This window comes from Pituophis catenifer, unplaced genomic scaffold, assembly GCF_029215685.1.
Source record: "Pituophis catenifer annectens isolate HBS135680 unplaced genomic scaffold, rPitCat1.0.hap2 SCAF_8, whole genome shotgun sequence".
In the NCBI taxonomy this organism is placed as follows: Eukaryota; Metazoa; Chordata; class Lepidosauria; order Squamata; family Colubridae; genus Pituophis; species Pituophis catenifer.
Window position 1 is genome coordinate 43,821,982 of NW_027256888.1, and position 15,965 is coordinate 43,837,946.

The 15,965-nt window shown below is 38.0% G+C and overlaps 1 protein-coding gene across 1 annotated transcript in view; it reads left to right on the plus strand.

The window, feature by feature from the left end:
* The first annotated feature begins 5,098 nt into the window (after window positions 1–5,098).
* SYNPO2 (synaptopodin 2) overlaps window positions 5,099–15,965 on the plus strand; it is a 99,246-nt gene continuing 88,379 nt past the window's right edge. Inside the window, exon 1 of the mRNA XM_070949219.1 lies at window positions 5,099–5,218. Coding sequence (XP_070805320.1) covers window positions 5,114–5,218 — 105 coding nt within the window. The 5' untranslated portion in view covers window positions 5,099–5,113. The remainder of the gene's footprint in view (window positions 5,219–15,965) is intronic.

Here is a 15,965-nt window from a genome sequence, read left to right on the forward strand (position 1 = left end):
CTCACTCACCCAGTCACATGACCCTCCCTAGCCACACCTACCCAGCCACAAAACCATTCTGTCTCTCTCCCCCTCTTCCTATCTCTCCCTCTCTCCCCCATGTCTCTCTCCCTCTGTATCTCTCCTTCTCTTTCCCTCTCTCACCTCTCTCTATGTATCACTCTGTATGTGTCTCTATGTCTCTCTCTCTCCCCCCATCTCTCTCTCTCTCTCTGTCTCTCCCCCTCCCTTCGGGTGACCGTCCTCCTTCTCCCCCTCCTCTTGTGATGTCCTGGACGGCTGTGGCTGAGCCAGGAGTGTGTGCATGGGCGGGAAGACCCTCTCCAAACGAGCACCAAAGCACAGCAAAGGCACCCACGGGGTGAGCGGCTGCTCGATTAGGAGGGTCTTAACAGGATGGGACAGGAAGTTCCTCCTGCATCGTTCTAATCCGCTTCGCTAAACTTCCGGTTTCACAGTTCGGCTTCTTGGCGGCAGAGGTAGCTGTAGTAGATGCTTTCTTGGTAGCCTTATTCCGTCTCTTCTTTCTCCACCTCCGTACCTGGGCAAGAGCCCGGCATTTGGCTGAGCGGGAGGGGTCTCGTTACCCCACCATGCCGCTTCTCAAAGGAGCTCTTCAGAGCGCATGGTCCCGGCTGTGGTTGAGGCGGGAGCATGCGCACACGTGGGGAGACCCTCCTTAAGCAAGCTCCTGCCCACCCTGCGTGCACTTTTCCTGAGCTTCAGCGCTCGCTTGAGGTTCTCCCTGCGCGTGCGCACACTCCCGGCTCAGCCACAGCCGACCAAGGCTTCATGAGTGTGGAAGATCCACACTCAAGGGGCCAAAGAGCCGCATGTGGCTCGCAAGCCATGGTTTGCCAACCACTGCTTTAGCCAATTAACAACAAAAGATATTCCTGAGCCTAATAGATACTAACATCAGTGGTGGGTTGCTCCTGGTTCAGTCCGGTTCTATAGAACCGGTAGTAAAACCGGTAGCACGCTTATTTTGATTGCTGTAATTCTCCCTAAAAAGGATATCTGGAGCTTCTCCCACTTTTCTAAATCTTGTTTAATATTTTTGACCAGGAGTACATAATTATCCTCTTTAAGGGCCGAGCACTTTGTTGAAATCCATACTCCCAGATATTTTACCTTCTTAACAACTTGTATCCCCATTGACTCCTCCAACACTTTCTTCTGGTCTTTGGAAACAGGCGCCCAAATTTTGGAAGAACTCGGTAAGTATGGAGAGGTGGCAGGATTCAAACTAAATAAATCTAAAACTAAAATGTTAACCAAAAATATGGTTCTCAACCATTTTTATTTAGATCTTATTTTTATCTGCATCATGACATTTATATCCCCAGCATATTTGTCTAGCTTCCCCTTCAGTATATCCACTGAATTTGTACCCACAGTTTGTACCCATCACTTGTTAGGATGTTTTTTTCTAAAATTTATCAGAATTGCCTACCTGTAACTTGAAACAATTATTTTGTGTCCTCCATTATGAAATAATAGAAGCCAGGTCTTGATTTTCTAATATGACATTTCTTCTTCAGATATTTATATTTTCTCTCTTCTTTTCTCAAGACTGAGAAAGTTTGACATTCCCATTTTTTTCCCTCTGTTTTCACAGGCTTTAGTTTCTGGTTCTGTCATCATCCTCATTACTCTTCTCTGAAACTATTCTACTTTATCTGAAACTTTTTAAAAATTGATGCTGAGAACTGGAGAAAATAACCAAGGTCAGGTTTGACCATTGTAGAATAAAGTGGAAGCATTACTTAATGTGATTTGGAAATTATACTTGTGTTCAAGTTTTTGGAATCAGCTATTCTGCTGATTTGCTGACTTCACAACCCCACAAGTATTCCAAGACTTTTTCAGGAATATATACCTAGCCAGGATCAGGATCCCCACTCCCATTCTATATCTATGAATTTCATTTTATTGCTTTTGTTCCTCTTAAATACCTTTGTCTTATTTCTTAATCAAGATTGGGGTTTTTTTTAATCTTCTAAGGTATTGTCTATCTTATCCAATGTTGTGTCATTGGCAGATTTGGTAAATAGTCCATCTCTTGATTCATGCCATTAATAAAAATAGTGAAGAGCAGAAGATTTAGGATTTAGCTTGCAGGGCCTACTCAGCTTCTCCATTTAATATGGAACCACTGATATCTTTATATGATTCTTGAGCCAACTACATAGCAATTTCATGGTTATGCCATCCAGGCTTTTTATTTTGAACATAGAACTTTTTGTAACTGTTTTCAGTCTCTGCCATTCTGAGCTTTTCTTACACCATATTTGTTGTTCTTCATTAACTGTATAGGGTAATATGTCCACCTTTTCAAGTTACATGTGTGCCTGGAGGCCGTGTGGATCTGGATGGGGAGAAACAGACTCAGGCTCAACCCGTCCAAGACCGAGTGGCTGTGGTTTCCGGCATCCCGATATAGTCAGTTGGTGCCATCACTGACTATTGGGGGCGAGTCATTGGCCCCCACGGAGAGGGCTCACAACTTGGGTGTCCTCCTGGATACACGGCTGTCTTTAGAAGAGCATCTGATGGCTGTGGCCAGGGGGACTTTCTATCAGGTTCGCCTGATTCACCAGTTGCATCCTTTTCTGGATCGGGACTCCTTATGCACGGCACTCACGCCCTCGTCACTTCCTGCCTGGACTACTATAATTCTCTCTACATGGGGCTCCCCTTGAGGAACACCCGGAAACTCCAACTGGTCCAGAATGCGGCCATGCAGGTGGTTATGGGAGTGACATAGCGTTCCCATGTAACACCTCTCCTGCCCGAGCTGCACTGGCTCCCAGTGCTGTTCAAGGTATTGGTTACCACCTTTAGAGTGCTCCATGGCTTAGGACCTGGGTACTTACGAGACCGCCTTCTGCCACCGGTAGCCTCTCACCGGCCAGTACGCTCCCACAGAAAGGGGCTCCTCAGGGTGCCATCGGCCAAACAGTGTCGACTGGCGGCCCCCAGGGAGAGAGCCTTCTCTGTGGGGGCACCTGCCCTTTGGAACGAGCTCCCCCCCCCAGAGATATGGAGGATCCCGGATTTACGCACTTTCTGCCGTGGCCTCAAGACTTTTTTATTCCAACAAGCGGGGCTGACCTAACTCTTTTTAATTGTTTAATTTTAATTTTAATTTGTTTTTTAAAAACAGGGGTGTTTTAATTAGTATGGGCCAAATTTATTTAATATGTTTTTAAATTATTTTTTAAATTTTATATTGTATCTGTTTTATCTTTGGCTGTTTACTGCCCTGAATCCTTCGGGAGTAGGGCGGTATATAAATCTAAATAAACTCAAACTCAAACTCAAACTTTTAAAAATAAGTATTTTAAAAAAGATCTTCGTTTTAATTTTCCAACCATATTGGTTTTTCCTGTTGTTTTCCACCTTTTCTTTCATTCAGTTTGTTTACAGTTGTAGTTTTAGCATCTCTATCTCTTCTTCCTCCTCATCCCCCACCATTTTTTGCAATTTATTCATCTTGACCAGGACTTCAACTGATTTGTGGACTTCAACTCCCAGAATTCATAGCTGGCTGGAGAATTCTGGGAGTTGAAGTCCACAAGTCTTAAAGCTGCCAAGTTTGAAGATCTCTGATCTTGACCTTCTTTTTACATTCTTTTTAGCATTACATAACAAGTTTCTTACAAAATTCCTGCTACTTTTACTTCCTCAACGAAGTCTTTGCTATTGATTATTATCAAATCAAGTGATTCCCCTGTTACTTCCTTTTTCCTCCAAAGGAAAAAACTTGTCAGTAACATAAGTTAAGAATTTCCTGGCATGATCATGCTTGGCCGTTTGTCTTCCAATAAATATTGAAGCAATTCAAGTCTCCAAAAATAAATGTCCATTAGTAACTGTGTTTTTTTAAAAAAACACAAAATGTGCATGGTGACATCACAGTTTATGTATTTGTATCAGGTGGGAATATGGACTTGCCACAAGAATTGAGGAATGGGTATAAATTCCTGTCCATTAATCTTAATTTCAATCTTGAGGTTCCCCCAGATTTTATTTCATCCTTATTAAATTCTGAACCAACATTTCCAGCATAATTCACCATTTCTACTTCTCTCTCATGCTGCTGTGAGTGGCAGATCTGAATGGCCATAGGTATGATCTTCAGTCATTTGAATCATTACCTCCTTTAATATGAAAGTGATCTTCCTCCATTTGCATTAAAATGTAAAAGTTAAGTCTTGCTGTTTGCTTTTTATTTTTTTTTAAGGGAGCAAATACAAAATGTAGCTTTTACACATAACAATGGGAAAAAGAACATATACGCCCGACTCTTACAACATACTGCTTTGGTTTTGATTTACTAGATTGAACTGAGTTTTGTAAAACATGAGTTATTGTTTAGTTCATAGTTCAAAACCAGCCAATCGCTTGAACATACCATGGCTTAACATGTGGGGTGTGAATCCAGGCACTGGAAAATTTATGCCAGAAAGAACCAGGCATATGTCAAAAACTCAGGCTATCATTTGATAATTGTAAACATCCTATCACAGCGGGTCTGTGGGTAATTCTCAGTGGGATGCTTCATGCTAGTATCTGATGAAGAACTGGGGAGGAAGACAACTTTTTTCCTCTTCTCCTCCTACACTTTGTTTGGGTTATAAGAACACAGAATGTGTTGCAACTATAGCTTAACAAGTCTGGTACCACTTACAAAAGTAAACTCTCTGTCTTAAATCATTGCAGGGAGATTAACAAGTCCTTTGACCTGGCTGTTTTGATTTAGCTGTCACAGGCAAATGCTCGTAGATTTAAATATAGCCTTTTTTTGCCTCACAGCCGAGTGCTTTTCATTTGTGTTCCTCTGACATTACCACGAAGGTGGGCTGAACACAGCAAATCTGACGAAAAAGTGGGCTGATCCCTTGGACTGGGAGCGCTTCCTTGCTCTCAGTCAATGATTGTGTTAACCAAGTGCAGAACGCAGGCAGTGCCAACAGCAGTGATCCTGTCTCTCCTCTCTAACACCATCTAGAAGGCAAAGTCCAGCTGCAAATCTCCAGCTGCAGGATTTTTTAGAGATACGTTTTTTTTTTTTTAATGAACATTGACTGATTTTCCCAGAAAGATAATGGGTGTACAGGATTATATTTGCATCACTATGACTGGAGGGGCACCTTGGGGTTTCAGACTTCAGGGTGGCAAAGAAGAAAAGCAGCCTTTGAAGATTGCCAAGGTAAGAAAATAAGAGTATCTCCCTTTCTGTTTTAATCAGAGTATGTATTTGTACATGTGTGTAGAGAAAGAGAAGGAAATAAAAGTTAAGTTTAGTATATTTGAGAGAACAGTTGGAGTACTTACAGAACTTCCTCAAATGTATTATCAGATGCAGTTTTTAAGAAAATTATCATTTTAAAATATTCCTACCTTGATACCTTGGAAAGTACAAAGAGATTCCCCTTATATGTGTGTGTGTATATCTTGTGAAATGATGATTAATTTTAACTTCTGTTGAACTTGTTGAATGGCATTGAAAGGACACTCTGCAGTAAGCACTAGGTTTTGAATGAGCAGAACCTCATTTGATGAGAGATTTGTGATACTTTTTCTTCCAGTTTTGGCAAAGAAGTAAACTTACGGCTGCAAGGGGAAAATTGCACCTAACCTTTCACTTAGTTTAGACAACTCAGTCATGAGGCTATTGTCTCATTTTATGCAAACTGACAATGTTAAAATATTGTTGATGACAAATTGGTATGTATTTTATAGGTGAAAGCAAAATAATAAGTATATGAGTATTCTAACTAATTGCTTTAAAATCCTCCAATAGCATAACCAAAACCAATATTATTGTTTTTTTAAAAAAATATTGACAATAAGTAGTTAATGAAATCAGTGTACTAATATCAAAAGAATGGAACAACAACAGATTTTAATGAATATCTTAGCTTTCTAAAATATAACCTTTGCAAAGCTTTTGAGGTGTGACTAACATTGGATATGTCAAGTCTAGGTCATAATGCAGGATCATTCTACATTTAAAAAAAGCCATAATTTTGAATTTAGGAATCAACAGCTCTGCATTTTGCACAACCAAGTAAAACTCAGCATATTAGTTCTGCATATTCAAGCAAAAGATGCATATATCTCCTGTGCATATATACAGATCCAAATACTTTGATTCGGTGAAATTTATTTTTATTATACAGCTTGCTTTTATTAAGAAACAAATAAGGAATAAGGAGATGTTTTCATTGTCTTTTCAATGATTCATGAATATGATATATTATAGTAGTTGGAGGACTGCCAAAGTTTACTGTAATATTTTGTTGAACCATTTTATATCAGTATTTAGTATTGAAAATAAAATAAAATAAAATAAAGTTTATAGCAACTACCTTTTTTCAATCAAGGACCAGTTGTCTTTCATGTTCTTCCTCTATCTTTAAAGACCAACAGCAAATTCTGTTGGTACTTTGACAATAAGTGGTTAATGAAATCAATATCAAAAGAATGTTATCATTAATTATTTCATACTCTGGAAGTAAATTTTCTTTTGAAAAACCAATATAAAAGAGCTTTCTATTTTGAATGTAATTATAGTTTGAACACAGCTGTGATAATGGAATTCTGCCACCTAGTGACACAGGAAAATGCACTATAGAAATTAACAGAATGAGCACAGTTGTAGGACGAAAGCAATGCAAAGCTGATAGCGTGCATTAAAAGTATTGAAAGACATTGCTGGCTGAAATCCAGTGGATTAAAAAAAAGAAAAAGCAATGTCTCTTTCAACATGGATTTAATGATGCATTCTTATCAGAGTGGAAGCTACATTCATTGTATGCAAAGATTAGGGATGGTTGGTTAGTAGATATCTATAGTCGATATCGCTGCAAATATAAAAACTGTCCTGCTGACTCAAACTGAATCTATATAGTCCAGCAGGACATAAGGAGTTGCCTATCATTTATGTTCTTTCTTTTTCTTTTTTTCCTTTTTTTTTATTTTTAATGATATAGTGCCTCTGCATATGGTGGTTCCTTTTAAGTCTCACATCAGCTTCCTTTGTTAGCCCTTTCTTGCTTTCATTGATTGTTCAGTAATATTTCACCTTTCCTCCAAGAGCTCCTATACAGTTATCATTGCTTCTTTCAGTTTTATCTGCACAAGAGCACATGTGGTGTTCAAGCTAAGAAACTGGACAGTGAATTTTTGTGACAGAAGGTAGACTTGAAGTTGAGGTTCTTGATAGAACCTCATAACCCTTCCATCACACCAGTTTCATGAACTCAAGTAATCGTTTAACAGCAATCATGATCATTTCTGACAAAGTATCAGCAGGATTAGCAGAAGGAGAACTGAGAATCTGAAATCCACAAGAGGCTGATGAGTAGGAAATGTATTCAAATGTGTAAAACAAAGGATTAGTTAAAGGACTGCATAACACAAGTAGAAAGAACAAAAAAATATGTACAGCAACTTCAAGCAAATAGCTAGTCACTGAACAGAGTTAGTTATAATTCATATAATTGCATTTTCTTCCCAAATTATTAATGATGATGCTTTCAAATGAATAACTGCTTATGTAGTGATCTGATAATATTCAAGTTCTTGGTGCTGAGTCTACTGAACAAACTGCTGAAATGAATGTTTCAATGCTTATCTATGGTGGCTATTTGAAGTGAAAATGGAGACATAAAGTTGGGGATGAAGGAAATCCTATTCCATGAAAATGTAGGCAATTATTATTTTCTGTCAGTCTGTAAGATATCTCAAGATTCTGTAATTTTTGGAAGAATGGTTATAAAAACAAAGAGCAAAAAGCACAATAAAATAGCTGTTTTTGATAAAGTCTAATGCCTGTTCCAGTAACTTTCCTTCTGCTTAATGTGAAACGTTACTTACTATAATATATTTACTTTTGCATGGATGAGAAAAAACTGGAGTAAGATATTTTCAATTTTTTTATTTAAAGATAGCAAGCTTTGAAACAAATCCTTATAAAACTTTTCATGACAGTCATGGGACTGCATCTGCTTAGAATCTTTCCCAGCACACTGTTGGCCTGTGTGAGAAGGAAAGTTGCCAAATCTCCAGCATGTTCTCTTATCTAAATTTCCCAAGAGAACTGGTGATTCAGCAGATCTCCTAAGCATCCTGCTTGGACATCTATGCTCTCTGAAAAAATCTGGGGTTTCAGGCATGACTGGTACTGAAAGCTTCTTGAACTACTTCTATCTATTTTGCTCTGCAGTTTTAAACTTAGATTGATGTGACTATTCTCCATTTATTTTGGGAATGTGACCCCCGAAGCTTGTTATAGCCTTTGATCTGTATAAGACGTTCCCTATGAATGTATATTTAAGAGCCTGCCAGTATCCAATGGGATACTGACTAATCTGCTTAGACGCTTTCAGGTGGTTTTCCACTTCTGCTATCAAACCCTGTTGAAGAAGAAGTATAGTTGAGATTATATTGCCAGGCCTAAGTTTCTATTGGCTGGATTCACACACTGTGGGAAGTTATGCTTTCTTTTAGACATAATTAGGGTTATAATCCCAACTGACTGAATTTATGCATTAAACTAAGCGATACACAATCATTTTATGCTTGCCTTCACATAATCAAACAAACTACATAGCATTTGTCACAGTCTGTGAATCCAATAATTTATTATAACTGAGAGAGTTACTTATATATATAAAATCTCTATGTATAAAGATACTATATATAGGATTAAGGATCCAAATTCTTGATCCTGGATATGAAAAATATGGTATTGCAATATTGGCGTACCAGTTGAAAAACTCTTCTGCTGTCTTCAGACTAAACATTGCTGAATAGACATTGTTGCAGTGGACAACGTAGTTACCTGCTACAAAAAGATCACACGGACTGACTACAAGTAAGGGCATGTCAAAGTATCAACAATGGTACATTGAAATATCAGCAAGCAAGAACTGATAGGATTATAAATTACACAAAAGTAATAGACAATGAAAAGCGCTCTGGGACTTTAGAATTCAGACGGATAAGCACCTGGAACATTACACCCCAGACTTAACGATTGCCAATAAGAAACATAAAGAAGTTTGGATAGTGGACATTGCAGTTCCTGGAGAAAGCAGAATAAAAGAAAAAGAGAAACAGAAAATACAATGACCTGCAAATAGAAATGGAACAACTGTGGCAAGGGAAAGCGCTGTGTGTGGGTGTGTGGGTGTGGGTGTGTAACATACACATTATATATATCCACAAACACATATACACACATATGCATAAACATACATATGTGCCTTGGCTGCAATCTCATAACATCTGCAACACTTCTTGAACACCATCAGCAATGACAAAATCACCATGAGTCAATTGCAAAAGGCAGCTTTACTTGCAACAGCTTACACCCTTGACAATATCTTTAACACTATCAGACAATATATGCTTATCCCGGGTTGATAGATGGATAAAAATGCCAGATCGAATCAAAACATCTGGCTGCCCATGCAACCAAAAATCACTTCACTTAATATGGATAACTCAGTCATGAGGCCATATTATACAAACTAACAGTTTTAAAATACAGTTATTTTTGAATGTCTACTGAAGTAAGCTAAAGGACTAGAAGAGGGAATATGGGAGTGTATGAGTTAAATGTCTTGTGTTTTAGTTTAACATTTCCTGTCTGAATATTTTTGCCAAATATTTTCTGTTTGCTACACTCTTGTGAACAAAAAATTATACAATAGGAATAAGGCAGATCTGAACACATGGTGTGAACTTCTGAACTTGTTTTCTTAATGATATCATGACATATAAACCACAACAGAAAGAAATTATCAATAAAACATTTCAAGAAAGATCCTGTAAAGTATTTAGATATGAAGAGCAAAAAAACACTTTGATCCAGACTTAGAATAAACAACTGAACTTCAATTAACTATGACTCTTCTAAGTCCATTAATTTTAATAAACCCACTCTAAAGATATTAAGTTGCATCAAATCCATTGCTTAGACATTTTCATTTTGTCAAAGATTTTGATGTTTTCATCACTTTTTTTTCAGTTACTAAAAGAACTTTATTTTCATCATTTTTAGCAAATCAATATTTAAAATTATTAAGACCATAAGAGGCTGCCTTAAAGATAAGACAGGATTTTATTTTATTATAGAAAATATGAAAAAATCATCCAACAAATAACTGTGAAGGAATTATATATTTGTATTCAAGTAGAGAAGAAGGTGGTGAGCCTATGGATTTCTTAACATCTAAAAACATAGCACTATTAACATTTAGAAACATAGCACTATTACAACTTTTTCATATTCACAAGATGAAAATGCTAGAATCATTTTTCACAGCAAATGTGACCACAGATTTGAAATATAAGGATTCCTATTCTTTTCCATAGGAAAACCCATTGTTCACACAGCAGACATGTATTGAGGTTCCATTTTAATAAATGGTTTCACTGCATATTTATGTTCTATTTAGTAATACTTGGCTGATGCAACTATTATGATTTGTGATTTCCTTTAACACTGAATACTAGATATTCTTTGTGATTTCAAAATCTTTGTTTGTTGGCCAAACAAATATATATGGCTGCCCCTCTACCAAGGAAACTTTGAGTAGCAAACAGGGGGAAAAAATTAAAAGACCAAGTCAAAGCACCATAAAAATTTCATACCCATAGCTCAAATAACTTCCTGACTACAATGCTCAGGCAAAAAGCCAGGTCTTCACTATGTTCATGAAAGCAATAAGATTGGGATCATCTGTATCTCTGGAGGGGGGCTGCTCCATGAGGTAGGTGCTATGAAAGAGAGCACTTTCAGAAGATGCTATGAAAGAGAATTCACACTTTTGAGGCCCCATCAGGTGTCACTGTTTCACTAAGGAAACTCAGACTATGCCCATGCTGCCAGACATAGTAGGGTATGCAGAAATCACCAGAACTTAGTGGTGCTGCAAATAACTTTGCTCTACACCATGGGTCAGCAACCTGTGGCTCTGGAACCACATGTGGCTCTTTCACCCCTCTGCTGCGGCTCCCTGTCACTCAAAATATGCGTCACAATCACCAATGTTCAATACCTGCCAGTACATGATTTATTGAGTTTTTCAACCTCCAGTAGGCCAACCATGGATAAATCCAAGAAAAGAAAAGTTTCAGAAGAAAACAGAATGTTTAATTCAACTACATATGCTAGTTTTGTGGCCGCTCAAGAAATAGTCAGGCACGGGAAGGGTTTTGTGGCTCCCGGTGTTTTCTTTTCTGTGGGAAATGGGTACAAATGGCTCTTTGAGTGTTTAAGGTTGCAGACCCCTGCTCTACACCATGTGATGACCAGTATCTTGATTTGCACTAGGAAGCCTACTGTAAGTCAGTGCAATTCATATAGCAATGATGTTATAATGGGTATATTGTAAAGCACCCATCACTGCATTCTGGACCAGCTGAAGCTTCAAGGGCAGCTCCAAGTGGAGGTCATTGCAGTTATCCAATTGTGACTAACCTATGAACGAGAGCAGTGACTCCTAATCTAGGAATGGGTGCAACCAATGTATATTTTGCAAGGGCTTTCTTGCCTGCAGCTGCAAACTTGAGCAGGAGTTGAGAGTCTAGGAGGAACCAAGATTGTTCACAAACTCTGCTGGGGAAGTATAATTGCAGCCAGAACTAAAGCTGGCAAATCATTAGGTGAGGGTAACCCTAAAATTTACAGCCCCTTAGTCTTGTCAGCAGGTTCTTACCCATCCAGATCATCTAGTTTTCAGACACTGAACAAGCACCTCGACACCATCATTTGGGCCACCCAAGACAGAGATGTAAAACTGAGTATCACCATTATGTTGATGATAATTAACCCTGTGCAGATAGATGACCTCAGTCAGGGGTTTCATATAAACATGGATGCTAAATAGGAGTAGGAAGAGAGCGACTCCTATGACATCTTGGAAAATGGAGATTACTACAGCACCAGTAATATTTCAAAACATTTAGAACATGTCAATTGGAGACTATCCATTTTCTATTGCAGTTATCTATTATTAAAGACAGAAAGAGAGATTACTTTTTTACTCTCTTATATTTTGACAGAAATATGTAAATCATTGCTTAAACATAAATCTGAAACATTGTTAAAGATGAGCAATGTGTAGAAATGTTCTACATTTGTTTTACAAGGTTCGCTGAAGATACTTTCTCAGGCATTTGGGCAATTCAGCCCAAAACGTAAAGACAGTTTAGTCACTGTCATGGCCAGATAATACAGAACTGTAAATAACCAATTGGAACAGGAATGTAGGCAGTTTTGCCTACTCTCAAAGAGAATTATTTTCAAAAATAGCACTAAATGGATTTTATTCATATTTTCTCTCTCTCTCTCTCCCCCTCTCTCTCTCCCTCCCTCCCTCCCTCTCTCTCCATATGACAAAGATGTACCAACTAAACTCAATGTTGAACATCATTTCACTATGTAGTTTGTTTAAATGGTTATTTCAAACATCTTTATGTATAAAGTTGGCATGGTTGAAACCATCTGTATTTACAAGAAAGTAAAATAAGAGTAATTTACTAGACCATGGGTATCCAATTCTGACAACTTTAAGATTTGTGGACTTGAACCCCCAGAATTCCCCAGCCAGCCTATTCTGGGAATTGAAGTCCACAAGTCTTCAAGTTACCAAGGCTAGACATCCCTGCCCTAAACAATAGACAAAGGGAACATAGTATGAGAAACATGACTACATAGAAGTATGATATGAAATATGGTTTGGAGAGTTTTTTATGTGCTAATAATTTTAGAGAAATAAATTCTGAGAAGAGTCAGGGCCAATAAATGGAACCATCTCTTTAATAACTGACTGTGGAATTTGCTGGCGTTCAGTATGGGTGAGGGCTATTGTTCATAATGAGGGACAGGAAACATTTATAAATATCAGTGGCTACTAACTTTAATAACTATTTGGTACTTTCCAGTATCATAGATGAAATAATGGAAGCCAAATAGAAAAGAATTATGCTCTCCCACCTATTTTTATGAAGTTTCTGAATGTATCTTCTTGATCATTGTATGAAAATAGTAGACTGTATAAAGACCATTTGCCTGAACCACCAGAACTCTTCCTCTCTTCTAATGGAGGCAGGGCACAGAGATTTTAGTGTAGAGCTACTTTACCGGAGTATCTTTTTCTAAATGATTCACTGTAATGAGCCATCTCTAAAATAAGAACCATTTTGAACAGATAACTTTCTCTCTGTGATAGTTCTCATCCCATGTTCTCAACATTCTAAATGTGCCCATTTATTCTATAGGACAGTTATAGCCTTGAGAATATGTTATTGCAGGAAGAAGAACCATCTCCTTGGCGAAGAGTCAGGACATATCATAAAAATTATATAGTGAAAATCTTATTCATATGGAAATATCTCCTAATCTGTGAAATTAATAGAGAACTAGTTTGGTATAGTGATTAAGGCATCAGATCAGAAATGGGAGACTGTGAGTCCTAGTCCCGCCTTAGGCACAAAGCCAGCTGGACTTACTCTTAGACCTAGGAAAAATGGCAAACTACTTCTGAAAAACACTTTTGACACATTTTTGAATTAATTTTTTTGCAAACATTTTATACGTATTATAAGACCAATGTAACATATTACTGATATAAGACATAAATCTTATTAAATGTTATCAATTATATTGTAATTTACAGTTTTTAACCATTACTATGTGGTTACATAATTACCTTTTATGTCAACTTGCCAAGACAGCTTTGAAAAAGGAGTATTGGTTCTCCAGGCTCCAAATTTAAAATAATTGCATCTATGCTGTGATATTTTAGGAAATATGTAAGATAATCCATGTCTATGTTTCATTACTCTCATAGTATCCCAATAAAATTGATATTGACCTTGCCCTTTTTTTGATACTATTGTGTTTTTCATGTTGTTCCAAAGTTCTCTTTACTTGGTCTGTTCTGTGTGCATTTTGGAATGAGAGAGATCTCCACTCTCTCTGTGTTTGCATAGCATATCACTGTATTAATTCAAGGCAGGTATACAATGAATTACCATATTTTTCCATCTATAAGACGCCTCCATGTATAGGATGCCATGTTTCATGTAGAGTAAGTAAGCACACTACAAACCATCACTGTGCAGAAACCAACTTATTAGAGACTGAGTACTAATTTTTTTCCTTTTAACTTTTTAAATTGTAAATTTTAAATTTGTCTTAGGTATTGGGGGTGTTTTAATTTGTCCCGGGCCAAATTATCTAATGTGGTTTTATACTGTCTTTTAAATTTTGTAATCTATGTGTTTTTATTTTTTGGCTGTTCACCGCCCTGAGTCCTTCGGGAGTAGGGCGGTATATAAATTTAATAAAATAAATAAATAAAATAAATAAAATAAATAAATAATACAAGAACACGAAATGCATCACAGGAACAATAGAGATGAAACCTAAAGTGGCAATGTGATACAGGAAACAACTACAATAGAGAAGAATGATAGAGCTGCATACAGTCAGGTCCAGAAATATTGGGACATCGACACAATTCTAACATCTTTGGCTCTATACACCACCACAATGGAGTTGGAATGAAACAAACACAATATGCATTAACTGCAGACTGTCAGCTTTAATTTGAGGGTATGTACATCCAACTCAGGTGAACGGTGTAGGACTTACAACAGTTTGTATATGTGCCTCCCACTTGTTAAGGGACCAAAAGTAATGGGACAATTGGCTTCTCAGCTGTTCCATGGCCAGGTGTGTGATATTCCCTCATTACCCCAATTACAATGTGCAGATAAAAGGCCCAGAGTTCATTTCAAGTGTGCTATTTGCATTTGGAATCTGTTGCTGTCAACTCTCAAGATGAGATCCAAAGAGCTGTCACTATCAGTGAAGCAAGCCATCATTAGGCTGAAGAAACAAAACAAACCCATCAGAGAGATAGCAAGAACATTAGGCGTGGCCAAAACAACTGTTTGAAACATTCTCAAAAAGAAGGAATGCACCGGTGAGCTCAGCAACACCAAAAGACCTGGGAGACCATGGAAAACAAGTGTGGTGGATGACCAAAGAATTCTTTCCCTGGTGAAGAAAACACCCTTCACAACAGTTGGCCAGATCAAGAACACTCTACAGGAGGTAGGTGTATGTGTGTCAAAGTCAACAATCAAGAGAAGACTTCACCAGAATGAATACAGAGGGTTCACCACAAGATGTAAACCATTGGTGAGCTTCAAAAACAGGAAGGCCAGATTATAGTTTGCCAAACAACATCTAACAAAGCCTTCACAGTTCTGGAACAAGATCCTATGGACAGATGAGACCAAGATCAACTTGTACCAGAGTGATGGGAAGAGAAGAGTATGGAGAAGGAAAAGAATTGCTCATGATCCTAAGCATATCACCTCATCAGTGAAGCATGGTGATGGTAGTGTCATGGCGTGGGCATGTACGGCTGCCAATGGAACTGGTTCTCTTGTATTTATTGATGATGTGACTGCTGACAAAAGCAGCAGGATGAATTCTGAAGTGTTTTGGGCAATATTATCTGCTCACATTCAGCCAAATGCTGCAGAACTCATTGGATGGCACTTCACAGTGCAGATGGACAATGACCCAAAGCATACTGCAAAAGCAACCAAAGAGTTTTTGAAGGGACAGAAGTGGAATGTTATGCAATGGCCAAGTCAATCACCTGACCTGAATCCCATTGAGCATGCATTTCACTTGCTGAAGACAAAACTGAAGGGAAAATGCCCCAAGAACAAGCAGGAACTGAAGACAGTTGCAGTAGAGGCTTGGCAGAGCATCACCAGGGATGAAACCCACTGTCTGGTGATGTCTATGCGTTCCAGACTTCAGGCTGTGATTGACTGCAAAGGATTTGCAACCAAGTATTAAGAAGGGAAAGTTTGATTTATGATTATTATTCTGTCCCATTACTTTTGGTCCCTTA